This window comes from Oryx dammah, unplaced genomic scaffold (genome assembly GCF_014754425.2).
Source record: "Oryx dammah isolate SB20612 unplaced genomic scaffold, SCBI_Odam_1.1 HiC_scaffold_18, whole genome shotgun sequence".
Lineage (NCBI taxonomy): Eukaryota > Metazoa > Chordata > Mammalia > Artiodactyla > Bovidae > Oryx > Oryx dammah.
The window spans coordinates 111447091-111473446 of NW_024070202.1; the positions used below are offsets into that span (position 1 = coordinate 111447091).

General features: G+C 45.6%; 1 protein-coding gene across 2 annotated transcripts in view; it reads left to right on the forward strand.

The window, feature by feature from the left end:
- Positions 1-26356, forward strand: part of CUL1 (cullin 1) — an 89492-nt gene that overhangs the window by 21545 nt on the left and 41591 nt on the right. For both annotated transcript variants that reach the window (XM_040260297.1, XM_040260296.1), the window contains exon 2: positions 13526-13827. In XM_040260297.1, the coding sequence (XP_040116231.1) occupies positions 13688-13827 (140 nt within the window). In that variant the 5' untranslated portion in view covers positions 13526-13687. The remainder of the gene's footprint in view (positions 1-13525; positions 13828-26356) is intronic.

The following is a 26356-nucleotide window of genomic DNA, read 5'->3' on the forward strand; positions in this document are numbered from 1 at the left end:
GATATACAGATAGAACCCTAAGTATTGAACGTACAAATTGTTGGTCTACATTTACAAGATACTAACCCTTGTTCTAGTATATTTAAGAACACTTTGATTTAAAAAGTGAAACATTTAAATAATTCATATTCAAATACTAATAAATGAATATACAAATAAATAGGGATGTAAGTATGAATAAGTGTCCAGTTCATGATTTGGCCACATCTTCCTTGACCTATTGGTTTGCAGTCCTTTGGGCCCGACATCACACACTGACATCTTTAAGCTTTCACTTGCGTTTTTGCATGGTTCCTGTGAAGCCATGTTGTAATCTCAAATTAGAGAGTACATCCTAGCAGCACACTTCTTAAGGAAGTGGGATAGGAAATCTCCGCCTTCCTAAGAAAACAGCATGGAATGGTGAGTGATGGAAAGAACACGGCTTTGGAATCCAAATATTTGGGTATGAATCCTTGTCACTTGTCACCAGAGTGGTTTTGGGAAAATTATTGAACATTTCCAAGCCTGAGTGGGGCTTCCCTGGTGGCTCAGTGGTAAAAGAATCCACCTGTGATGCAGGAGACACGGGTTTGATCCCTGAGTCAAGAAGATCCCTTGGAGGGGGAAATGGCAACCTTTTCCAGGATTTTTTTTTTTTTTTTTTTTCTTTTCCAGGATTCTTGCCTGGAAAATCCCATGGACAGAGGAGCCTGGTGGGCTACAGTCCATGGGGTTGCAAAGAGTCGGCTACGACTAACTGCACACACACACACGAGCCTGAGTGTCCTCATTTGTAGGAAATAGTACTATGCAGAGAATACGGTTATTGTAAGGATTCGGTGAGGGGAAAGTATTACAACTCCTAGTGGCACAGGGTCTAGCAGTGAGGCCTACAGAGAATACTGGGTCCTTAACACGGCAAGACCAGGGGAGTGACTGCCGTTAGTGACCCAGGTGAGAGGTGATAATGACCGCCAGACTCTTAATGAGTTGGTGGGGATATCATGAGAGGTGGGTGATTCAAGAGAGGAGGAGGGAGTTGATGGAACTGACTTTACATCAGGGGTGAGAACAGGAGAAACCAGAGCTGACCTCTTACCAAGATGGGGGATACAGAGGAAGGCTTAGTTGGAATGTGGGCCAGTCAAGAGGCTAAGCAGTGGCCCTTAATTTAAGGTGAGGGTGGAGGGATTGGGGAGGGAGGGATGGTATATGTGAATGGAGATGGGTCTGCAGCTAGGAGGGGGTGCTTTCATCACATCCAGGATTTTGAATCGGACCAAGCCTTCTGTTCACCAAGGTAAAGAAAGGTGGAGAGGGAGGTGTTTCGTTTAATTCACGTGAGCTTGTGGCCTCTGGAAGGTTCAGGAAAGGAGAGAAGGAAGGAGAGTTGGGTCAGGAGCAGATTGGTGTGGCCGGTCCACAGAGGGTCCACAGCCACTGGAGCAGAAGGGGAGGGGAGCACCACCCCACGTGCTGCTGATGGTCCTGAATTATCAGAGTGAGAGTGTAGAAGTCTAGTAAAATCCTGTCCAGAACTATACAGAGTTTACAGCCTGAAGGCTCCGCCTTACCTTATGCCAGATACGCACATCAAGCCCAGGTTTTAGATGGTCAGTTCAGTTTAGTTGCTCAGTCATGTCCGACTCTTTGCGACCCCAAGGACTGCAGCACGCCAGGCTTCCCTGTCCATCACCAACTCCTGGAGTTTACTTAAACTCATGTCCATCACGTCGGTAATGCCATCCAACCATCTCATCTTCTGTCGTCCCCTTCTCCTCCTAGCTTCAATCTTTCCCAGCATCAGGGTCTTTCCCAGTGAGTCAGTTCTTCGCATCAGGTGGCCAGAGTATTGAAGTTTCAGCTTCAGCATCAGTCCTTCCAATGAACATTCAAGGACTGATTTCCTTTAGGATTGACTTGGTTGGATCTCCTTGCAGTCCAAGGGACTCTCAAGAGTCTTCTCAGCACCACAGTTCAGATGTTGCATTCATTTAAATCATTAATGGAATTTAAGAGTTTCTCAGGTGGTGAGTTTACCAGTCTCAGTTCTAAGTGGCACTGAGATTGCTTGGTATGCACCAACCAGATCATGATCAAAGGGCACAGTTTCCAGGGGTGTAAATGAGAGGGTACTGTGTTTTGGTCCCATCCCCTGCCACATCGTGTCCTGAACTTGACCACCTCCCTGCCAGGCTCCATCTTTTTGCTTCTCTTTCTTTTTCTACCACATATGTTGTGTAAAAAGCTGGAATCAGGATTGCCAAAGAAGTATCAATAACCTCACATACGCAGATGACCCCACCCTTATGGCAGAAAGCGAAGAGGAACTAAAGAGCCTCTTGATGGAGGTGAAAGAGGAGAGTGAAAAATCTAGCTTAAAAGTCAACATTTGAAAAACTGAGATCATGGCATCTGGTCCCTTCCATTCATGGTAGTTTGATGGGGAAAAAATGGACACAGTGACAGGCTTCATTTTCTTGGGCTCCAAAGTCACTGCAGACGGTGACTGCAGCCATGGAATTAAAAGGACGCTTGCTCCTCGGAAGAAAAGCTATGACCAACCTAGACAGCATGTTAAAAAGCAGAGACATTACTTTGCGAACAAAGGTCTGTATAGTTAAAGATATGGTTTTTCTAGTAGTCATGTATGGATGTGAGAGTTGGACCATAAAGAAAGCTGAGCACCAAAGAATTGATGCTTTTGAACTGTGGTGTTGGAGAAGACTCTTGAGAGTCCCCTGGACTGCAAGGAGATCCAACCAGTCAATCCTAAAGGAAATCAGTCCAGAATATTCATTGGAAGGACTAATGATAAAGTCTCCAATACTTTGGCCACCTGATGCAAAGAACTTAGTTGTTGGTTTGTTTTTTTTTTCCTTGCAATATTTTTAAGGTAAATCCCAACCATCCTATCATTTCACCCACAAGAGTGTTAATCTGGTGAGGCTTGGGGGTTTTGCTTGTTTTTAAACAGGAGCCAGTAAAACCTGAGGCCGGTGCCTTATACAGCTCTGAGCCAACGTTCCAGGCTGTCAGCGAAGCCCGACCTTCTCTCCTGTGTTCCGTGTGTTTTTACTCTCAAATATAAAACAGTATCATTTAGTATGTATTCCCCTGTCACTCCCCCCCCCCCCCCCCGACTCTAATTGACAAGGTTGTGTGTGGTGTGCTGTGTGGCTTTCCGTCAGCTTATATGTGACTTCTCTTTTTGGTCATCTTTCATGTATTTCCTGGTGTGCACAGGCAAACGTTCTTCTCAGTGTAAAGCACTGTTTTACCATCTGTTTCATTTCTTATGTGCCATACTGCAGGTACGAAGCCAGGGACTCTGCATACTTTTAACCAGTTGTTAGAAAATAAGTAACTACTGAGTAATACTCAGGATCATTTCAAATTTTAATCAAATTTAAAATGTTCATAAACTAGAAAAGCCAAATTTAGTCTTGTTTTTTCTTTAACAGTGAATTTTAACTATATTTTCATTAACCCTAATAATGACTATTTTTAAAAGATACTGTAACAGCTTAAATCCATGCTTTTGTTTTGATTTTTTTTTTTTTTTTTTCACATTTTTCAAAAGCAGTCACCTAACCGTCAACACAGTTGTGGTCATTCTGAAAAACCCTGTGTCGTGTATTCCTGTTACAACTCTGATCTGAATTATTTTTGCTTTGTTTATTGAACACTGTACATTGGCTTGTACAAAAGCATCTGCTAAATGTGTTTGATCTTAATTTACAGTAACAGAGGCAGCTACTAGGACCACCTTAATGGACAAAAGTGGTATCTGGATTTTTTTTTTTTTTAATATTTGCGGTGAAACTGAGCAGGGGACACAATTCTTTTATTACTTTAAAATCTGTGGGCTCCTCCCCTGGAGTAGAAATGTAGGTTCATTAAGGTCTGAATTTATGTTCCTGTCTGTTTTTTACTTAGGGCTGGTCGGGCAGGGGAGTAAGGTGTTCGGAGAAGTCAGGCAGCCCCGCTGGTGAGACGTGGTGAGGAACGCGTGGCCCTCTCCAGGTCAGGGGCCGCGGCCGGCCGGGTAAAGTGGAAACACCCCTGAAAGCAGAGCCGAACGCCGGTGCCCTCCATCGCTGACCCGCGCCGCCCGTCCCCAGGCACCCGGCTCCCAGCCCCCGCCCGCCCTCCTCTCCCCGCCTCAGTTGTTCGTGGAACCTGGAATCCTGCTTCTGGAAACTCCTCGGACGCCTCTCCAGTCTCGGGCCCCCTTCGCTGCTCCTCAGAGGCTGCGGCTCCGAAAGCCGCGCTGTGGCCGTTGCGGGACCCCTGCACCCTCCCCGGGCTCCCAGGAAGGCGCGCCGGCTCTGGGTGCCTTCCGCCCCGGTACGGGCTCCGGGCTCCCCCGGTGCTGCCCGCCCGGCTGCCCCGCGGCGGCGCCTCCCTCTCCGCACCAAGCGCCTTTTCCGGTGATGCAGCCTCTGCGAGGCCTGGCCGCCAGTGCCGCCGCCTGTCGTCCAGCCCTTCCCGGGCCTGAGCACCCGCCGCCGCCCTGCGGCAGTCCCGGACCCCCGCCCCCCAGCGAGGACGGGCTTCCCCTGCCCTGCGTCCCCGGGCACTCTTCACGCCTTCAGGGCCGGAATGCCTAGAGAGAGTCTGCGTGTCTTGCGTGTAGTTGCTCTGCAGCGTTGTGTCTCTGCTGTGTGGACAGTGCCCGCAGTTATAGTCTACACACACAGCCCTCTCCTGGGGTTTCCTTACCACCCAGGTGACCACAGGGCGCGGAGGAGAGCCCCCTGGGCCTTTCAGCAGGCTCTCATTAGCTGTCTCTTTTCTGCACGGCCGTGTCTGTCAGTCCCCATCCCCCAGCCCATCCCGCTCCCGCCTTCCCATCTCAGTCACTCTAAGTATTCTCTAGATCTGTGTCTCTCTCTGCTTTGCAAATAAGTTCATCTGTACTATTTTTTCCTCTGTATTCCACATATAAGCAATATTATATAATTATATTATATTATATATTATTATATTATATAATATCTGTTTTTCTAACTTCACTCTGTATGGCAGTCTCTGCAAATGGCACTGTTTCACTCCTTTTTATGGCTGAGTAATATTCCACTGTGAACATGCACCACATCTTTAGCCATTCCTCTGTTGACGGACATTTAGGTTGCCTCCATGTCCTGGGTATTGTAAATAAGCCCTGCAGTGGACGTTGGGGTTCACATGTGTTTTGAATGTCGGTTGTCTCCAGGTGTGCCCCCAGCAGTGGGATTGCGGGGTCGTGTGGCAGTTCTGGCTTTAGCTTTTGAAGGCGCCGCTGGCGCTGTTTTCCGTGGTCGCTGTGCCCCTTTACGTTCCTGCCAGCAGTGCGGCAGCGCCCCTTCTCCGCAGTCGCCCCAGCGCTTACTGCTTGTAGGTTTTTTGATGACGGCCGTTCTGACCAGCGTCAGGGGTGTAGTTTGGCTTTGCGTTTCTCTAGTAATTAGTGACGTGTTGAGCATCTTTTCCTGCGTTTGTTGACCATCTGTGTGTGTCCTTTCGAGAAAAGTCTAATGTCTGTTTAGGTCTTCTCGTTTTTTCGTTGGGTTTATTTCTTTCATATTGAGCTGCATGAGCTGTTTGTGTATTTTGGAGATTAATCTCACATCTGTCGCTGTCCCTCTTAACCCACTCCAGTTTGATTCCTCCTGTTAAAACCACGGTAACACCTGCCTTACTCAGGTCTCTAGTGTCTTACATAGAACTAAGGTCAGAAGCTACATTTCAGATACTGTCATTATGATGAAAATAATAGCTCACATTTGTCACAAACTGTGTTGCCACTTTCAACCAGGATCCTCATAGATGTTAAGTGATTTACCCAAGATCATACAAGAAGTAAATGGCAGCGACTACGTGAGGCCCAGACAACCGTGCCCTTCTCTGGCCTCCAGCATAGGTCTTGTTTTTGGCTGTAGCTTGTCGGGTACAAACTCTGTGGGTTCCCCACTACCTACTCTGTCTCTAAACGTTCCTCAGGCTTCAGGTTGGGCCTGTCTCTGTGATCGATGGTGGTTCCCACTCTGTAGTGCCGCTCAGAGATGAGCCTCCACAGTCCAGCCTCCAAGGACAGGTCACAAGCACCTCAACCTCCCCGGGTCCAAAAGCCAGTCTTTCCAGTCTGTTGTGGTCTGCGCTCATGGATGGTTCCAGGGTCCCTTTATCATGTAGGTACACGTGAGTGTTTATCATACGCACTCACATCACCAGAGAGGAATCCATAGGATCTGTACTGCCTGTTACAGCAGTACAGCTGTTAAAAAGTCAGCACCTGGAAGCTCTGGAGTTGGACGCTAGTGTGATGAACAGTGGACTCTTTTACGTTTCCAAAACAGTGAGGCCTATTTTGTTGAGTGAGTGAGGTTTATCTCATGAAGTGAAAAAAGTTGTAGAACGATGTGTGTGTAGAACGATCCCAAGAAAGTTAGGTCTCTGTAGGGATCAGCACAGATTTACCTTTCCTTTTTTTAAAAAATGTTGTGTTGTTTCTTGAAACATTAGTGTTTTCTTGAAAATCCAACCCTGAGATGTGTTCAGGGAAAAATATGCTCTAGCCAAGTCAGTTTGAGTGGGAGATGTTTTATGCTGTTTTTCTGACAGGAATTCATAAGACACATTCACTTATTAAGGCCTCTGAACTCTTGTAGCAAGCAAAATATTTAGCTTCAGTAAAGGTAGCATTTCCCCAGATCGGCTGGATGATCTGTTCAGTTGATGTTCCAGTTAGCGTCTGCAGACGTCTGTCATACGTGCTCTGTTAAGAAAGCCCTTTCCTTACTAATGAAATTCTGAGTTACTAATATCAAAGAGAATATAGTTTTTAGGATTCTTGGAGGTCGTTTGGTTAGTTTATGCTTATACTCAATAAAAGAATCTTACGCACCATTAATCTTGAGAAATAAACTGTTTGATTAGTTCACAGTTTGAAGTGTTAGAACACTTGTTTTAATAGTGATTCCGATGGCTTTCGTATCCCTTTGGAACAAGTCTCTTTCATGAGCCAGGTCCTTGAATATCCAACCTCCTTGCTCCTCTTAGACATCTTTGTTTTGACTCCTGGGTTCCACTCCCTTATCTTACTTGGTTGGGGGAGGGGAGGGTGAAGTGAGCAGTGCTGTGCCTGGTCCAGGCTTAAGGACAGCAGGCTCTGCCCACAGGTTCCCGCCCTGGGTTGGTTGCATTTTGTGCCTTGGTTTCCTGTGCATCCACTGAAAGCAGCCAGTCTGCAGTTTCTCTAAAAACTTGAGTGTTCCTCCTGGATATTCATGACCGCGATCGGAAACCCTGTGATGCCAAGGAGTTACTGTAAGAGAGTGCTTTTGCCCGACTTTCTAAGTATATGTTTGGTTTAGTTTTGTTTTTTTGTTTTTTGGTTTAGTTTTAGTTTTGGCTTTTTGGACATCCCTAAGTTTTTTGGCTGTGGGATGTGAGTTATTAGGAAAATATTTTTATCCCTTACCCCAAAACCATTTCAGCCTCTGACTTTTCATGAGGTCTGCCTGAGGTTATTGGTAGTTCTTGATGGCCTGGTTATGGGATGGAGGGCAGGTGGTTTGTAAAGTGGTTTTATTCCTGAAAATTCCACACTGACAGATAAGCCAGTCTTTTATGGGCACCTATGTTATTGTATTTATTATTTCAAACAGTTCACTATCAAACATTGAGGGATGCATCCAGTCAGTTCAGTTCCTTCGCTCAGTCGTGTCCAACTCTGTGACCCCATGGACTGCAGCACGCCAGGCTTCCCTGTCCATCACCAACTCCTGGCGTTTGTTCAAACTCATGTCCATAGAGTCGGTGATGCCTTCCAACCATCTCATCCTCTGTCGTTCCCTTCTCCTCTCAGCTTCAATCTTTCCCAGCATCAGGGTCTTTTCCAATGAGTCAGTTCTTCGAATCAGGTGGCCAAAGTATTGGAGTTTCAGCTTCAGCATCAGTCCTTCCAGTGAATATTCAGGAGGGATACATAAGCAGATGAAATCCAAACACAGCCCCCCACCCCAAGGTGGGAACTCCATCACCAGAGCACCCCCTATCCATTTGGGCCCCTTCCAGGAGGGGCTGGACTCCCAGAGGTCCTCCAGCTGTAAGGTCCTCCCTGACCTCCCCGCCTGGTGCACTTGCGGGGACTGAGCCCCCAGGAGCAGAAGCACAGACTGCTGCCCTGTATGCCAGTCCAGGCAGCGCTGGATGCCTCCCAGGTAGGGGCCACCTCACGGTTCGGCCCCTCTCTGCCCAGGCCTGCATCCTCCCCTGCCCCTCATAGATGTCATCCCGAAGAAGCATTTACCACCCAAACTCTGTCCAGGCATTTGCTCCAGAGAGCCCAGCCTGAGACCAGCAGGTCAGCTGCTGTTAGCACATTTAAGACGTTTCTCTGATGTTCTTACTTTTAATGTTTCCTTTTAGATGTAGTTTTAGCTTTCTCTATTGTAGGATAAGTGATAGATGTTAAATATTATAAATGGGAGACTCTGGGGGTTATTAAAAATATAAGATGAGGTTAGCCTCTTTCAACTTATCAGTTAAGTCGGTAATGGCATGTGAATTTTTGTGAACTGTGTAAATTTTGGATACTCAGTGAGGACAACTAGAAAACGGGAATGATTCATTTGAAAGGGAAAACAATAAAGCGCCTAAAAGCCAGAAGAAAGGTAGTTTGCTGACTTTTCACCGCACGAGCCGAGATTTGGCTGTGGCACCAGATTCCCACTCGTAGAGCTAGACAGAAAATGTGTGTGATAAACTAGACTTGTTATTTTAACATGAGAGATTGTGTTTGATCTTGGAATACCGGTGACTCTGATACAGTAAGACTCATAACTCAAATCAGATGTACAATAGGACAAAGAAAGAGCACATTTGGGTGCTGATGTTGAATGGGGACAGTGAGGTCGTGTGGGGAAAAATAAAATCACTGACCATTTTATTCGGTGTACCTTATTAACCTTGCCCCTAGGGTGGAAGTGAGGTGGGATAATAAGTGTCTTGTTATTTTTGTTGAGTCTCTCAGTCGTGTCCAACTCTTTGCAACCCCATGGACTGCAGCGCACCAGGCTTCCCTGTCCTTCACTCCCTCCAAAAGTTTGCTCAGACTCAGATCCGTTAAGTCGGTGATGCCATGCAACCCTTTCACGCTCTGTCACCCCTTTCTCCTCTACCTCAGTCTTTCCCAGTATCCGGGTCTTTTCCAGCAAGTCAGCTCTTCACATCAGGTAGCCAAAGTATTGGAGCTTTAGCATTGGTCCTTTCAATGAACGTTCAGGGTTGATTTCCTTTAGGATTGACTGGTTTGATCTCCTTGCAGTCCAGGGGACTCTCAAGAGTCTTCTCTAACACTACAGTTCAAAAGCATCAATTCTTTGGTGCTCAGCTTTCTTTATGGTTCAACTCTCACATCCATACATGACTACTGGAAAAACCATAGCTTTGACTACAGGGACTTTTGTTGGCAAAGTAATGTCTCTGCTTTTTCATATGCTGTCTAGGTTGGTCATAGCTTTCCTTCCAAAAGCGTCTTTTAACTAAATGGCTGCAGTCACTGTCCACAGTGATTTTGGAGCCCAAGAAAATAAAGTCTGTCACTATTTCCATCGTTTCCCCATCTATTTGCCATGGAGTGCTGGGACCAGATGCCATGATCTTAGTTTTCTGAAAGTTGAGTTTTAAGCCAGCTTTTTCATTCTCCTCTTTCACTTTCATCAAGAGGCTTTTTTAGTTCCTCTTTGCTTTCTGCCATTAGGGTGGTATCATCGCATATCTGAAGTTATTGATATTTCTCCCAGCAATCTTGATTCCAGCTTGAGCTTCATCTAGCCCGGCATTTCACATGATGTACTCTGCATATAAGTTAAATAAGCAGGGTGGCAGTAGACAGCCTTGATGTACTCCTTTCCTTCCCAATTTTGAACTAGTTCATTATTCCATGTCTGGTTCTAACTGTTGCTTCTTGATTTGCATACAGGTTTCTCAGGAGGTAGGTCAGGTGGTCTGGTATCCCCATCTCTTGAAGAATTTTCCACAGTTTGTTGTGATTCACACAGTCAAAGGCTTTAGCATAGTCAGTGAAGTAGAAGTAGATGTTTTTCTGGAATTCCCTTGCTTTTTCTATGGTCCAGTGAATGTTGGCAATTTGATCTCTGATTCCTCTGCCTTTTCAAAATCCAGCTTGTACATCTGGAAGTTCTTGGTTCACATACTGTTGAAGCCTGCTTTGAAGGATTTTGAGTATTACCTTGCTAGCATGTGAAATGAGTGCAATTGTGTGGTAGTTTGAACGTTATTTGGCACTGCCCTTCTTTGGGATTGAAATGAAAACTGACCTTTTCCAGTCCTGTGGCCACTGCTGAGTTTTCCAAATTTACTGGCATATTGAGTGCAGCACTTTTAACAGCATCATCTTTCAGGATTTGAAATAGCTCAGCTGAAATTCCATTAACTGCGCTAGCTTTATTTGTAGTCATACTTCCTAAGGGCCATTTGACTTCACACTCCAGGATGTCTGGCTCTAGGTGAGTGATCACACCACCGTGGTTATCTGGGTCATTAAGACCATTTTTGTGCAATTCTTCTGTGTATTCTTTTTTTTTTTTTTATTTGGCTGCTCTGGGTTCTAGTTGCGGCATGTGGAATCTAGTTCCCTGGCCAGGGATTGAACCTAGGCCGCCTGCGTTCAGAGCTCAGAGTCTTAGCTGCTGGACCACCAGAGGAGTCTGCTCTTCTGCGTATTCTTGCCGCCTCTTCCTGATATCGTCTGCTTCTCTCAGGTCCATGCCGCTTCTGTCCTTCGTTGTGCCCATCTTTGTATGAAATGTTCCCTTGGTAGCTCTGATTTTCTTGACGAGATCTCTAGTCTTTCCCATTCTATTGTTTTCCACTATTTCTTTGCATTGTTTACTTAAGGTTTTCTTACCTCTCCTTGCTATTCTTCGGAACTCTGCATTCAGATGGGTAGATCTTGCCTTTTGTCATTTGCCTTTCTCTTCTTTTCTCAGCTGTTTGTAAGGCCTCCTCAGACAACCATTTTGCATTTTTGCATTTCTTTTTCTTGGGGATGCCCTTGATCACTGCTTCCTGTACAATGTCACAAACCTCCACCCACAGTTCTTCAGGCACTCTGTCTGTCAGATCTAATCCCTTGAATTTCTTTGCCATTTCCACTGTATAATCGTAAGGGATTTGATTTAGGTCATATCTGAATGGTCTAGTGTTTTTCCCTACTTTCTTTAGTCTAAGTCTGAATTTTGCAATAAGGAGTTCACGACCTGAGCCACAGTCAGCTCCTGGTCTTATTTTTGCTGACCGTATAGAGCTTCTCCATCTTCAGCTGCAAAGTATATAACCAATCTGATTTCGGTGTTGACCTTCTGGTGATGTCCATGTGTAGAGTCGTCTTTTGTGTTTTTGGAAGAGAGTGTTTGATATGACCAGTGTGTTCTTTTGGCAAAACTTAACCTTGCTAGCATGTGACATCTTGTGCACACCAAAACCCAGTGGGAGGAGAAATTCAGCTGTTTTGGGGAAAGGATGAGGATTTCCAGAAACTGGGCCACCGCCCACTTTTTGACCTTTTATGGCCATCCTTGGAACCGTTCTGGTGCCCGTTGGTGTGTTGCGTAGCATAGTGAGGTGTTGCAGTGAGTGTGCCCCAAGACCCAAGGTCTAGTGGAAGTCAGCCACCCGCCATCTTGGGCCTACTTGCTTCTAACCAGTTTGTGTCGTGTCCTTGGGCTGTCATTCTTCTAAAGGTTGTGTGCCGTGCCCCCTTCAGTCTCACTACCAATCCAGAACACGCCAATTCCTCTCAAGTGGGGTGATGGAATGTGCCATGCAAGGTCAAGAAAAGGCAGATTGAAGTCAGAAAACATTTGCAAAGTGGTGGCTGAGATGTTAAGTTTCTTAAAACTAAGAGGATTCATCCTTGTGTTAGACATTTTTATGTTTCACTTTTGGACGTACCTATTTGAATGTATGACATAAAGTGTTTTTAAGATTAGGAATGGTGTTGTGGTTTCATAAAATATGAAGCCCCATAGCTTGGGTTCTAAGTATCTGAGTCGATTAGGCTTCAGAAGTTTGGGCGCAGTCCACTCGTGTGGCTCCCGCTGTCCTTAATGTGCCTCAGCCCACAGAGAGCTCCATGCAGCCACTGAGGCGCAGGGCACACTGAAGCCCTTGCAGGCTGTGACACCCATTCTTAGTGTTCCAGGTATCATGTACCTCCCAGCATTTATTTTTTGGAGCCATTGAAGTAATTTGGTGTTTCCTAGTTTTGCACCAGAAATACTTGTTTAAAAACCACCACATTTTGATGTGATATACATAGACAGTCCTCAACGTATGTCTGTAATGTTTTATATTGGAAAGTACTGACTTAACACAGTATTGCATAGCTAACGTTCTTTATCTGTGGATTCATAATCCTGAGGCATTATAAATTGTATTTTGCGGTCGCTTCATACACTTAGAGATAATAGCCATTACCACTTGTCAACCCTGATAGCTCAGTTGGTAAAGAATCCACCTGCAATGCAGGAGACCCTGGTTCAATTCCTGGGTTGGAAAGATCCGCTGGAGAAGGGATAGGCTACTCACTCCTGGCTATTCTGGCCTGGAGAATTCCATGGACTGTATAGTCCGTGGGGTTGCAAAGAGTCAGACACGCCTGAGCGACTTTCACTTCACTTCACCCCTTGTCAACTGTTTACTGTGTGTTAAATAGACCTGCCCCTATTTTGCAGGTTAGGAAATTGAGGCTTAGAGCAGTGAGAAGTAACTTGCCCATGACCATATATCTGTAGGTGTGGAGCTAAGCCTCAAACCCAGGTCTCCCTAAGTTGAGGGTACATTTTAAATGTTGATAATTCTTGCCCAATTCCCTTCTGAAAAAGGAGTGACCGGGGAATTCACTGGCAGTCCAGTGGGACTCGGTGCTCTCACTGGCAGGGTCCAGAGTCAATCCCTGGTGCAAGAGGTAAGATCTCGCAAGCTGCCGACCGCTCCTCCTCTCCCCCAAAAAGAAGTGACCATTCCCCCTCACTTTGAGCCTCACCACCATTTGTATTTTGCCAGATGCTAAGTGAATTTCTTTTTTTTTTAATTCACAGGTAACTAGTGAGTTTGAACGTTTGGTTCTTTCTGTTAGCCATTTGTGTTGCTCTTTCTGGACATTTCCTTTGCCTTTTTTCCTTTGAGTTTGTCTAACTGTTACGTTAGGTCAAGTAATGTAGACCTTTTGAAGACCAGCAAAACAGCATGTTAGTTGTGCTTGAGTATAAGTTTTACCAGCTCTTTTCCATGCACTCTAATAAGCATAATGATTTTGAACTAAGCATCTACGTACGCATATTACACAGAGTGTGTTGTCACATAGAAAGCAAGATAGTCTCTGGATCAGCGTGCAGAGGCATCTGCCGGGGCCTGCAGACCCCGCACTGCCATCCGCGTGTGGGCAGCGTCCTCTCACACGGCCCCCGCCCCATGAGGCAGGATGTTTGTTGAGAGAGGACTCATCAGTTCCCTGTATTTCTTTCTTCAGGTTTGCCTGCGATGAGATTTCACTGTCTCCATTCAAAGGACATCCTTTCTGAGCCGCTGTGAATACATTTGGAATGATAACTGTATATTTTCATCTGATGGAGAATTAGCTGAACCTTGACTAAGGATTGCTGCACTGGACGACTTCAGAATATTACTCACCATGTCATCCAACCGGAGTCAGAACCCCCACGGACTGAAGCAGATTGGCCTCGACCAGATCTGGGACGACCTCAGAGCTGGCATCCAGCAAGTGTACACCAGACAGAGCATGGCCAAGTCCAGATACATGGAACTCTACACGTATCCTCCTGTGTCAGCCGAGGTCGTTTGCTTAGGATTTTGATCCTTTACTGGTCCGGCCCGTGACTCGTTAGAAATGTCACGTGTTCTCTCTGCAGTTCATCCTATGATAGAATCAGTAAGGTTTGTTTTTAGCCTTCAAAGTTAACTCATTTACTCTTTCTGCGTGTATGAACAGAGGTGAAAGTGGCTACGTGGTGGTCTAAAGCAGTGCTGCTCAGCCCAGGAGCCGCTCGTGGCTGTTTCCGTTTGGAATCATTAGTCGTGGTACCCGTGTTCTAAGCGCACTGTAGGTAATCACTTCAGCCAGGGCAGGAAGTTCTATGGCAGGGTGCTGCTTACCGCTGGGGGTTTTGGTTTCTGTATTGTCTGGGGCTGCCTTCATGCGGTGGGGCAGGGTGGAAGAGCTTGCATCAGAAGTGGTCTGGTCCACAAAGCCAGAAATATTTACCGTCTGGTCATGGGACAGGCTTGCGACTCCCATGTAAAGGGTCACCATGTGGAGCAAAAGTTATATTGTGGCCTTGTTTTACAAATACGGTGTTCAGGTATTTCACTCTATATGGTCCCTGGTAGGTGCAAGGGACTGCCGTGTGCTTGGAAGGTTGTGTTTTCTGCTGTATGCAGTCGGCCCTCCTGATCCTCGGATGCGGAATTCCAACTGGACTGGCCATTTTATATGAGTGACGAGCACCCACAGCTTCTGGCATGGGAAGGTGGGGTGGTCCTGGAACCTGACCCCGACAGGTACCAAGAGATGGCTGTGTGTGTGTGCACCAAGGCTTACTACTTAACTTGTAGAATTTCTCGAGTCCATTCAAATATCAGAAATTGCAGTTGAAGCTAGCTCACCAAAGGGCGGATTGCTAGTGATTTGCTAATTTTAAGAGTTTAAAGTTGTTAGTTCGGAGCAGATTTACGTTTAAAGCTTTAATGTGTATCAGTGATTGTCAAACTTGGTTATGTGATAGTCCAGGAGGCCCTCGACTATGCTAATATTTTACGGCCTTAAAAAAAGTTTAACATTAATTTGAATAGGTATGAAACTATATGTCTATCTCTAAAATGAAAACTTATTGTGGGTATAGACCAATATTCATAAATACACGTATACTTAGACTGTAGACTACTTCAAAAAATAGCCGCGTTGTTGAGCTATAATGCACATACCATAAAATGCATCCTTGTTACGTGTGCAGGGCAGCAGTTTTAGGCGTACTCACACGTTGTGCAACCGTAACCACTGTCTAAATTTAGAGGCTTTTCATCACCCCCCAGAGCAACTAACTCTGCACCCTTGCTAGTCACTTCCCATCTGTCCTCCCCCCAGTTCCTGGCAACTGCTAACCTACTTTCTGTTTCTATGAATTTGCCTATTCTGGACATTTCACATAAATGGAATCACACAGTGTGTGGCCTTCTATGGCTGGCTTCCTTGACTTAGCATGTTTCCAGGCCTCATTCTTGTTGCAGCACGTGTCAGCACATCATTCCTTTTTACAGCTGAATTTGATGCATATTCCATATTTTGCTTATTCATCCGTCAGTGATGGATATCTGGCTATTATGAACCATATGGTTATAAATATTGTGTGTGAGTTTTTGTGTTTTGTGTAGGCACGTGTTAAAAAGCATGTGTGTACGTAAGAGTGGAGTCACTGGGTCATGTGACGTGTCGAATACTTTTAAGGAGGCCGTAATCTTTACAAATGAAGAGGATATTGATCCCCTCAAGAAGGTTGTGGCTTGCTAGGTGTGACAGGTTTTGTGGTGGAGGTTTTTGAGGTATGTGTTCTTTTTTTTTTTTTTTTTTCAGTTGGTTATTTTGTTTAATTCTTATAACTCCTAGAGCTAAAGATGGTGATTCCAGTGATGAAACAAGGCCCTTGGTTGGATTTCTGCCTGCTAACAGCAGGGGAGCAGTAGAATAGAATAATGGAAATTTAGCTGCTAGTTGGTCTCCAGGGAACTTACTAGTTTTCATTTTTGACCAGCCCAGATTGTTCCTTGTTCAGTATGTTTTGGTCTTAGAACTCTTTCTCTGCTTGCTGCAATTACTACATTCTTTTATTCTATAAATGTAGTTTGTCGTTTTGATACTTTCCATTAAATTTTTTTTCTTTTTTTCAGAAATAACTCTTGAGTAAGATTCTTCTAGTTTTGTCTGAGAAGATAATAGTTTCATTTATTTAGTACATTTATTAAGAGTGGAGAATCTGCCACCCTTGAGCTGTTGCTGTAAAACTCCTCACCAAACCCTCCTGGGTTGGGACACACAGTTTTTCAGGGCGTGAGCCCACCATGCTCCCCTTTGCTGGCAAAGCAATAAAACTCTTCTTTTCTACTTCTCCCCTCCCCCACAAAAAAGAGATTGGAGGTTCTGAACTTGACATTAATTCCTTAGGTATTATTTGTGAAATCAGAGCTGCCATTTGAGTCCTGGGTATCAGATGCTGTGCTGGGAACCATCTACATCTGCTTGGAGGCTTTCATCAGTCACCCACGAGGGCTGGTGGTAGTAACCCTCCCGCGGTGCTGTCAGAAACCCAGTCTCCCAGAGCTTGGGTAACTTGCCTAGTTGCTATAGCAACCACTGGGCATTGATGATGCTCATCTGAAACTCTTAGTAGCCTGACTTTAGAAACTGCCTTTATCCATTCTGTGGCCTTCAGATTCTGTATGTGAATGAGCCATAGTTCTCAAAATATTTTCTGTATTTTCTTAGGAAGTTCCAAAAGAGTCTGATCAACCCTTAAAGATTATCTTTTAGGATGCAGATGAAACAGAATGTCTACTTGTGTTTATTAATAGAATTACTGAAAATCATAAACTTCTGCTCCCTCCTTCACCTGCATTTTTTAACATAAGTGTTATTTTCCAGTATAGAGGAGCTCAAGTCATCTGGCACATTTTTCTAGAACGCATCTTCACTTCCATTTCAGTCATTTACACACAGCTTTTGGAAACTGTGTGTCGCCATACCAGGGTTCTATCTCAGCCTCAGTTTACATAACAGTGTTTGTAAAAGCTATCTCTTTTGGGTGTACATTCAGTCTCCATGTAACCGCTCAGCTGCATCGCCCTTTAAAATAATCTCCCAGGCTGGTTTCCAGTGACGGATGTTCTAGCCCTGGCTTGTGAGGTTGTGTTTCAGGCTGGGAGGTACTTTGGGTCCTGGGGAGGAGGAGCAGACTGCGTCTCCCTTCTGCAGTCAGACCGGGACCTGGTGGAGGAGGGCTGGCCAGGAGAAGGAGGAGGGGTCCTTTCCCTCTTGTCACTGTAGACAGCAGCTCACAGCGAGATCTTTACCCTCTGTTTATCTTTGAGAAACATGTGACACGTTTTCCAGAGAAAAGTAACCAACTTCTGGAAGTGCAAGTAGTGTTCCTAGAGCGATTAGCAACCACTGGCATTCCCTGGTGCTGTAACAAGAAGGTGGGTTATTATACAGCATAAATGTTCTTGATTTCTCAACTCAAGAGTAGCAGAAGAAAGAGAAGGCAACTTGAGGAAAGGGGAAAAAAAAAAAAGGTTCCAGAGCACCTGAGTCAGAAAGATCTAGTTCAGTTATTAATAACTTTGTTCCCAGCTGTTCACAAAGGCTCCCCTTTTCTCCTTAAAGTTCAGCCTGTAGCCCTGGCTCCCCACTGGGTGCCTGTTAGCAGGTCTGGTTTTCTGTCTTAGGTGTGTACAGTACAGTGCAGCAGCTTTCTTTTGTTTTTTCTTTTTGGAGTAAAATATAGGAGTACATCCTATGCTGGTGGGTAAATAATAGTAGAGTTTGTTTCTTTTTCTTTTGAACTTGAAATGGGTAGTGACGTTTCCTATTTGGTTTCTTTCTTTTTTAAAAAAATAATTTCGTTAATTTATGGCTGTGCTGGGTCTTCACTGCGCCACAGGCCTTTTCTCTGGTTGTGCTGAGCACAGGCTGCTCTCTAGTCACGGTGTTGTTGGGGAGCTCGGGCTTCAGTAGTAGGTGCTCTAGTAGGTGCTCTGAAGCTTGCGGAATCTTCCTGGACCAGGGATCAAACTCATGTCCCCTGCATTGGCAGGTGGATTCTTTACCACTAAGCCACCAGGGAAGTCTCCTATTTGAGCTTCTTGACACCACTGTGTTTCCATGCCCAGCTCAGAGAGCAGGCGTGGGTCCTGACTTCGGGCAGGGGGTGCGGCGTGATGAGGGGCCCCCCGTGGCATACCCGCCAGCGGCTGGTCACGGCTAGTCTAGCTGGCAGGCCATCTGGTCAAGTTTGTTGGTTTTACTAGGCCCCCAGTCTTCCTGCTTCTCACTTTTTTTTTCTGAAGTTGTTATTCACCTCGAATCATAATTTTAGCCTCCCTTGGAGTCAGTTCAAACTTCTATGTTGATGTCTTTCTCTTTTTCTTTTTCCTCTCTGCCTGCAGAAGTTCTCAGATACTTGACAGGGTCTGTTTTCCTCCCTGTGGTGCTGTGAGCTGAGTTAGTTTATTCTGATTTCAAAGTTCCTTTTTTCCCTGGCAGTTGCATTAAGGATGACGTTCCTATTTCCTAGCATGGGCTGCTTACCTGTCCACAAGTTGGAATACAAGCATATTCAGAATTCACAGTTAAGCTCTGTCCCCACAGTCTGCGTGGAGAAGGAAATGGCAACCCACTCCAGTGTTCTTGCTTGGAGAATCCCATGAACAGAGGAGCCTGGTGGGCTGCCGTCTATGGGGTCGGACAGAGTTGGACCCGACTGAAGCAACTTAATAGCAGCAGCAGCAGCTGCTGTCACAGTCTGTGACTCAGTTCGCATCACTGGGGTGGGGGCGCTCTCCCCCCCAGAGCGGCTCCTGGGCCCCTGGCAGGGCTGAGCTCCCAGGCCATGCAGTCCCGCCGCTGCTCAGCGCCCACCAGCCGGGCGTGGCGTCGCCGCTGCCTGCCTGGTCGCCAGCTTCCCCCCAGCCGGCTCCTCCGTGGCAGCTGTGGCCATGGGGCCAGTGTTCCCCGAGACAGCCGCCTTCCCTGCCCACCTGCCCAGGATTCTCTGTCCTGTATAGAAACTCGGGCTCGTCGAATAGCAGATCAGACAGAAAGAATGTCAAATTGTTTTCACAGTGCCTTGATGATGGTCCTAGTCCATCTTGAGGTAACCATGCAGCCAGTGAAGGTATTTGGACATCTCTTATCTTGTACTTTTTATTCAGGAGTCGTAACATTAATCCGGTTTTGCTCACCTAACAAGCATGGCTTTCATCAAATAAACCTAAATGTATAGAAGTATTTTTTTCCAAACGTACACAGCTCTTCATATATGTATATACACACACATATATATATACACACACATTTATCCATATTTTTAGAATAATACTCTGAAGGATATAACTTGTTCACAGACCGAAGAAATGCAAAAGGTCAGTAAGCCTGTAGGAAAATTTTTAACCTCTTAATTGTTAAAGAAATGAAGAATTTAAGACATTTTAAACCTATCGGGTTGACCACCGTTTTAGAGAAGTGATTGTAGCCAGTGCTGGCCCACGTGAAAGAAGCTGGTGTTGCCACAGTTAGGTGGTATCAATCTGCTATGATCTTTCTGGGGAAGTTTAGAAATATAAAGACATAAGGTACTTTGGCCCACTGATCTTTGTTTTATAACTTTTAACTGTCCTAAGGAAATGTGCTGAGTCATTAAAGTCCTTTCCGACTCTTAGAGACCCCATGGACTGGACCGCACCGGGCTCCTTTGTCCATGGCATTTCCCAGGCAAGAATAGTGGAGCGGGTTACCATTTCCTCCTCCAGTTATGTTCAAATTGTATGTGCCAGGGGTTCAGAATATTTTATAATTGGAAACAATGGGAAACAGCCTCATTCTTCAACACTGCTGCTGCTGCTAAGTCACTTCAGTCGTGTCCGACTCTGTGGGACCCCATAGGCGGCAGCCCACCAGGCTCCGCCGTCCCTAGGATTCTCCAGGCAAGAATACTGGAGTGGGTTGCCATTTCCTCTCCAATGCATGAAAGTGAAAAGTGAAAGCGAAGTCGCTTAGTCATTCCCGACTCTTAGCGACCCCATGGACTGCAGCCTACCAGGCTCCTCTGTCCATGGGATTTTCCAGGCAAGAGTACTGGAGTGGGATTCGATATAAATGGCCATAAACAGCCATTAAAAATTTACTGGCGAATATTATTCATTGACATGTAACAATGTTCCTAATAATGGGGAACGCAGGATATGAAATGGTTTGTGTGATGTGAAGCCCCATCCTAATAATGGGGAACACAGGATATGAAATGGTTTGTGTGATGTGAAGCCCCATCCTAATAATGGGGAACACAGGATATGAAATGGTTTGTGTGATGTGAAGCCCCAGGACACCATCTGTACTTTTGGAAAGCTTTGCGTAGCGTGGAAAGTGTCTGTCCGTAGGTATTGGGCTTATGGATGGTTTTTAAAACCTCATCTGTGCTTTCTAGACTGTCAGTATAGAACATACTTTTTAAAATACAGTTGATTAGTTTTTGCTTATTTCCCTTGTGCAACTAGAAGTCCTAGTTATTTCACTGGCTTGCAAAATTCCTTCTGTCTTTCGTTACTGACACGGTACTGTTAAAATAGTTTGGGGGATTGAGAAACCAAATCTATCTTCCAGAGGAAACCCATAGAAATTATATTGGGTTGGCCATAAAGATGTTACAGAAAAACCCGAGTGAACCTTTTGGCCAACTCAGTAATCGTATCGCGTAGTTGTCTCTGGAGGCAATTTTGGGGGTTTTATTAGTATAAACATGGTATGTTGAGCTTTCTTCTTCTAAATTTGATACATGGTGTGTATACTCAGAGCATTTTGAGCTTTGTTAAAACAAATTTTGTGGTTAATCACAAGCTGTTGCGTGCAGTTTTTGCCTTTGAAATAAACGTGGATTTATTTGCTTCACTTGGGATATTCCCTTTCAGAGCCGTACCTGCCACAGCCCAGAGAGAACCTGACTCTTTAGGAGCTTTGCAGACGACAGTGTAGGGCGGGCGGCGGGCCTGCCGGTGGCTGCAGCTGGGACAAACGTTTGGACACAGCTTGTAGTGCAGAGCCCTTGCAAACGATGTTGACAGAGGCAGCTGCTCAGATTTCTGCTGTAAGTTCACCTGGATGGGAAGGGGTCACAGAAAGTGGTTCTGTTCAGAGGGAAAATGGCTTCAGTTTGGTAGGAACTGAAAGTCACAGATTGATTCCCCAAATGTGTCAACTTCATGTTGTAAGGCTGGTGCTCTCTGGTAACAGACAGTGGCGGCCGGTGCCCAGTCATAAAGCCGGTGCCCAGTCATAAAGTGTTCACAGGCGCCCTGGGCATCACAGCCAGGGACAGCGTGTGGTCACACAGAGTGCCTGGATGCCCGAGGCGGGGCGGGCACCCAGGCGATGTCTGCCTGGATCTTCGCCTGTCACCTGACCCCTTTCACAGTGACTTGTCCCTACCAGTCACGCAAAGAGTGTGTTTTGGCGAGCGATGGAGCAGTTGTCGGGTGCAGAAGAGTCATGGGTCTGTTTCAGAGGCAGGCCCAGGCTCTGCCCTTGATGGTCGAGTGTGGGCAGAGACCCCAGCTGTCTGCCTCGGGCCCCACTCACTGTCCCAGTCTGGCTGCGGTGCCAAAGGAACCCTTCAGGGAACCTTTTGAAAACAAGGTCAGCGTTTTAAAGGTCAGCAGCGTGGGCTTGTCAGGCTTCGCTGCCCTAGTGTAAAGCAGCCAGCCCACTGACTCCTGAAGGAGGCTTCTGTTTGCTTGCCCCCGTTTCTTCCTCAGGGTCCCCAGGCCAGCTTCTCAGATGAGGAGCAGCTGGGCTTTGGGCTGAAGTTTTGCACAGTCAGGCACAACTACCCATTTTATGGCCTAAATCTTACTTATAGGAAAAACTGCATGGGCTTGAGAGTAGATCCCTGTGGGGGCTTTCTGCTATGTAATTTTTTATTTTAGATACATAATCCTCTTGTAAACCTAGACTAACAGGCCACACAGTGAAAAGCACACATCTTCTCAGCCACACACCACCCCCACCCCTTCCCCCCATCAAGTCTCTCCAGTGTTGTCTCGGTCATGTCTGTCTGTCTGCGTGTTATCTGCACACACGTATACAGAAAAAGAGAGTTTGTGTGCAGCTTAGAAATATACTTTTAACACCCTTTCCCAGGTTTTAGCAACCATGTGCCTGGGATGGTCCCCTGGTCATCGGTCCTGCAGGGAACTTGGTCTGAATCCTCCCCTGAGTGTGAGGGCCAGTCTTGATGCAATATTGTTTTCTGCGGCTGTCTCATCACCCAGAATTGTTCCTGCCTGCTCTAGAAACAAACGTCTTTGTTGAAGACCATAGAGAAACGCATTCTCCTTGATTCCTTTGATAGCATTTGCACGTTAGTTAGCTGTGGGGTTGCCTTAACCATTGGTTCTGTTACATAAATGTTATTAGACATGCTGAAGATAAATACTCTGAAACCAAAATTAATTTTGGCACGTAGCAGCCTGGATGCAAAATATGTTTATTTCGGATTGTTCATAGGTCATCTGTTTAATTTTAGGGTTCTGACTTAGTTATTGTTAATTTTGTGTCCTATTTTATTTTCATGTTCTATAGATACTATTCTGGCTTGTATTTTCCCTTTTTCTGTGGTGTTTCAAGTATTATAGGGCTTCCCAATTGGCTCAGATGGGAATCCACCTGCGATGCGGGAGACCTGGATTCTGTCCCTGACTTGGGAAGATCCCTCGGAGAAGTAAAAGGCTACCCATGCCAGTATTCTGGCCTGGAGAATTCAACTGCATGACTTTCACATTCTTTTAGCTATTATAAGCTATCTCAAATGCTTTAAAGCAGTGGAAGGGTGTGTATGTGTATGTGATGCAATATTTAATAGTCTCATTTCATTAATTTGAAAGTCTTTGATGATGGGCAATACAGAAAGCTATTATTGCAGAGGAGATGCTCAGAGGAGGGAGAACAATGTTGACACTATTGAAGTTGGAAGGCTTCAAGAACTAGTGAAAGCTAAGTGAACCTCAAAAGAGGAGTATAAATAAGGAGGAAAAAATGAGAAAAGGGAGAAAGCCTTGCAGAGTTTTGCTTGAGGGGGAAAGATGGATGTGAAAGTGGGAAGTGGCACCACGAGAGGACACGAGGCTGGCCAGGAATAGATGCTGTCAGGCTGGCCGCCGGACTTGGTTTCACCGGCTTTGACACAGAACGACTCCAGATTATGGGGAACCTTGCAGACCAGGTGATGTGTTTGTTACTGTTATTTTTTGAAAGCGGTGTAGGGCCACAGGGATGGACATATGACTTAAGAATCCGTGACTTGAGGAGGATGAATCTGGAAGCCAAATGGAGTTAAAACCAGAAAGAGATCAAAGGCACAGGAAGATCAGCTTGGTCTTGGCAATCCAAGCGTGATGTTGTACAAGTTCTGAACTAGGGTAGTAGTGATGGAAACAGGAAACAAAAGGAGCAGATTTCTGGGCTTCTGGCTGAAGATGAAATTTGTTTTGACTTTCCCATTGGGGCATCACTAAAATGATCATAATAAAGTCATTTTAAATCAGTGAAGACAAAGAATGGAAGACAGATTAGATGAGAAATTTAACCGTTTGTTTGTTTGTTCTTTTTATTTAACGCAAAGCAGACTGAGTCGCCGCACTGGTCCCCGGGGTGTAGGAAGCCTCACCTTAGAGGGAGCGTCCCCAAGGAAGGTGCCAGCCACAGCCCCGCTGGCCCTGTAGGCCAGAGAAGCTCAGAGCCTGAAGGCTCCGGCCTGGCAGAAGGTGGAGGGGTGAGAGGTGGTGCTGGGAGGTGAGGGATAGCCCCAGAGTCTGCAGACCTAAGAGCCTGTCACGTCCCTCTCCTCGAGTGTGGAACTGCCGACAGCTGAGAGCCTGTATTCCAGGCAGAAGACTCGCTGCTTCTGTTTAGGACACATTGAGTGGGCATTAATTGCATTAATTTGCAAACAGGAGGCCTAGCAGAAGTTGGGATAAATAGAAACTAACAACTGTGGCTGTGATAAAAAGTTAGCATTTAGAGTGACTGGTCCATCATGCTGTACCAGAACACTGTAGGTGATGCTAGGGACAGAACATTTCTCTGGAAAAATTGAACAGCCTGAAAAATAAATGCATTTGTCGACACAAAGGTGAGCCTTGCAGAGCTATGGCCCACCAGCCTCCCTCAGGCCAGTGGTGTTCTCAGTTGGTTTTTTAGTGCCTTACCATTATGAGTACTAAGGATAAATAGTTGTATGAAAGAACAGAATACGCATAGAATGAAAGAGAACAGGAAGAAACTGACAATACAGGGAAAAGAAGAAAATGTTTTTAGAAGTGACATTTTTGAATGTTAGTCACAAAGTCTGAGATGAGAATCTCCTCATGGCAGTAAGTTAGGAACAGGACACGGTGAGAACTCAGGTTTTAAAAAGAATAGTAATAGAAGACCCTGAAGGACATTAAAAAGGAAAGATACGAGGGCAAGTAGCTTTGCGAACAGAAGCAAGGCAGGAGGCCCACTATCTGACTGTTAGAAATTTTAAAGGAAAACATGGAGAGAAGAGTTTTTGAATTTATAATAGTATTCATAGAGAGTATAAAATAACTTCCCGGAAGTGAAGATGTTAAATCACTAGTGCTGAAGATAATAAGGAAGAAAAGATGGATCCTGCAGACAAAACCATGAAGTTTCTGTGCACATAGAATTAAGAGAGAGCCAGCAGCCTGTGGATAGAATGTGAGAGCAGGACAGAGTTCCTGGATTAGCAACTGCCGGGAAGGTGCAGAGAGCAGTCAGTTCAGACTGGGTCGAGAAGACGGGGTAGCTGTTGCAGTTACTGCCAAAATTCCCTGGTGGCTCAGCCAGTAAAGAATGCCTGCAACACGGGAGACCTGGGTTGATCCCTGGGTTGGGAAGATCCCCTGGAGGAGGGCATGGCAATCCACTCCCGTCTTCTTGCCTGGAGAATCCCCATGGACAGAGGAGCCTGGCGGGCTGCAGTCCATGGCGTTGTGAAGAGTCAGACAGGACTGAGTAACTAGGCACAGTGTTGAGTGAAACCCAGCTCTCAGTTACCAGGAGTAGCTCGTCCTTGTGAACAGGGCTTCCCTAGGGCATCTGCCTGCCAGTAGAGGAGACTCAGGAGACTCGAGCTTGATCCCTGGATAGGGAAGGTCCCCTGGAGGAGGACATGGCAACCACTCCAGTACTCTTGCGTGGAAAATCCCATGGACAGAGGAGCCTGGCGGGCTGCAGTGCATGGGGTTGCGAAGAGCTGGACACGACTGAGCACACACACACGGCAGAGGCACAGTCAGGGAGAATGAACATAGTTTAGCAGCTCAAATACTGAAGTAGTTAGAGCCTAGCAGTGTGACTTAGGCCATCAGCCTATCACAACAGAGTTAAGAGCACCGTTACAGTAAGTCTTAATAAATAAAAATAATAAGAGGACCAAAGTGGTACGTAGGCATTTGCTCAGTAGTAGATACATGACTGGCTTTGTAGCTTTGCTTCTGGTTTTAGGTAGTAAAGCATTTCTAATTGTCTTTAGCTAATTGGGCTTCCCTGGTTGCTCTGTGGTAAAGAATCCGCCTGCCAACGCAGGAGACGTGGATTTGATCCCTGTGTCCGGAAGATGCCTTGGAGGAAGAAATGACAACCCATTCCAGTATTCTTGCCTGAGGAATCCCATGGACAGAGGAGCCTGGTGGGCTACAGTCCGTAGGGTCACAAAAGAGTTGGGTACAACTTAGCAACTCAGCAACAACAGCAGACGTCAGAAGGTTAGGTTTTTTATGTTTTGCTTTGAAGGTTTTTACATGTTATTTTCTGTCTTGGAGTTTTCAACCTTTTATCATAAAGAAATTTCAAACATACGAAAAAGTCAGAAGAATTTTACAGTGAAGACCCATTTTACTGGACTTGCTCAATCACGTATCTGTCTACCCTGAATCCGTATATCCATCCATCCATTTTATTTTGCACGTTTCAGAGTAAGCTATAGACATCAATACACTTCTCACTAAATGCTTGAGCATGTACATCATTAGAATTTGAAATTTGTTTATAGTTTCCAGTAGAGAAGCTTTGACTAGCACATTTGCCTAAGTAACCCAAAAACCTATCCAGAAGGAGGGTGTCTTCATCCCTGTGGAAGGTTCCCTGATGCTTCCCAGGGCATCCTGGCTTCCCCTACGGCAGCTACCATAGATTAGTTTGGCAGTTCCCAGGAGTTCATCCAAAGGGCAGTCGAGAGTATGTTCCCCTTCATGTAAGGCTGCTTTCATTCAGGGCGTTTTTGAGATTTATCCGTGTTCTCTAAGCGGCAGTTTCTCTCCCTTTTGCTGAGTCGTATTCCATTGTTTGAATACCACAGCTTCTTGATCCATTCTTCTAATGATAGATACCTGGGCTGTTTCCCATTTTTTTGGCTATAGCAGGGGGAAAACTATATCTAAGTGGAGATCTTTTGGGGAGCAGAATGCTGTTATATCTCTTGGGCCGACAGAGCAGTGGAATTGCTGCATTGTGTAT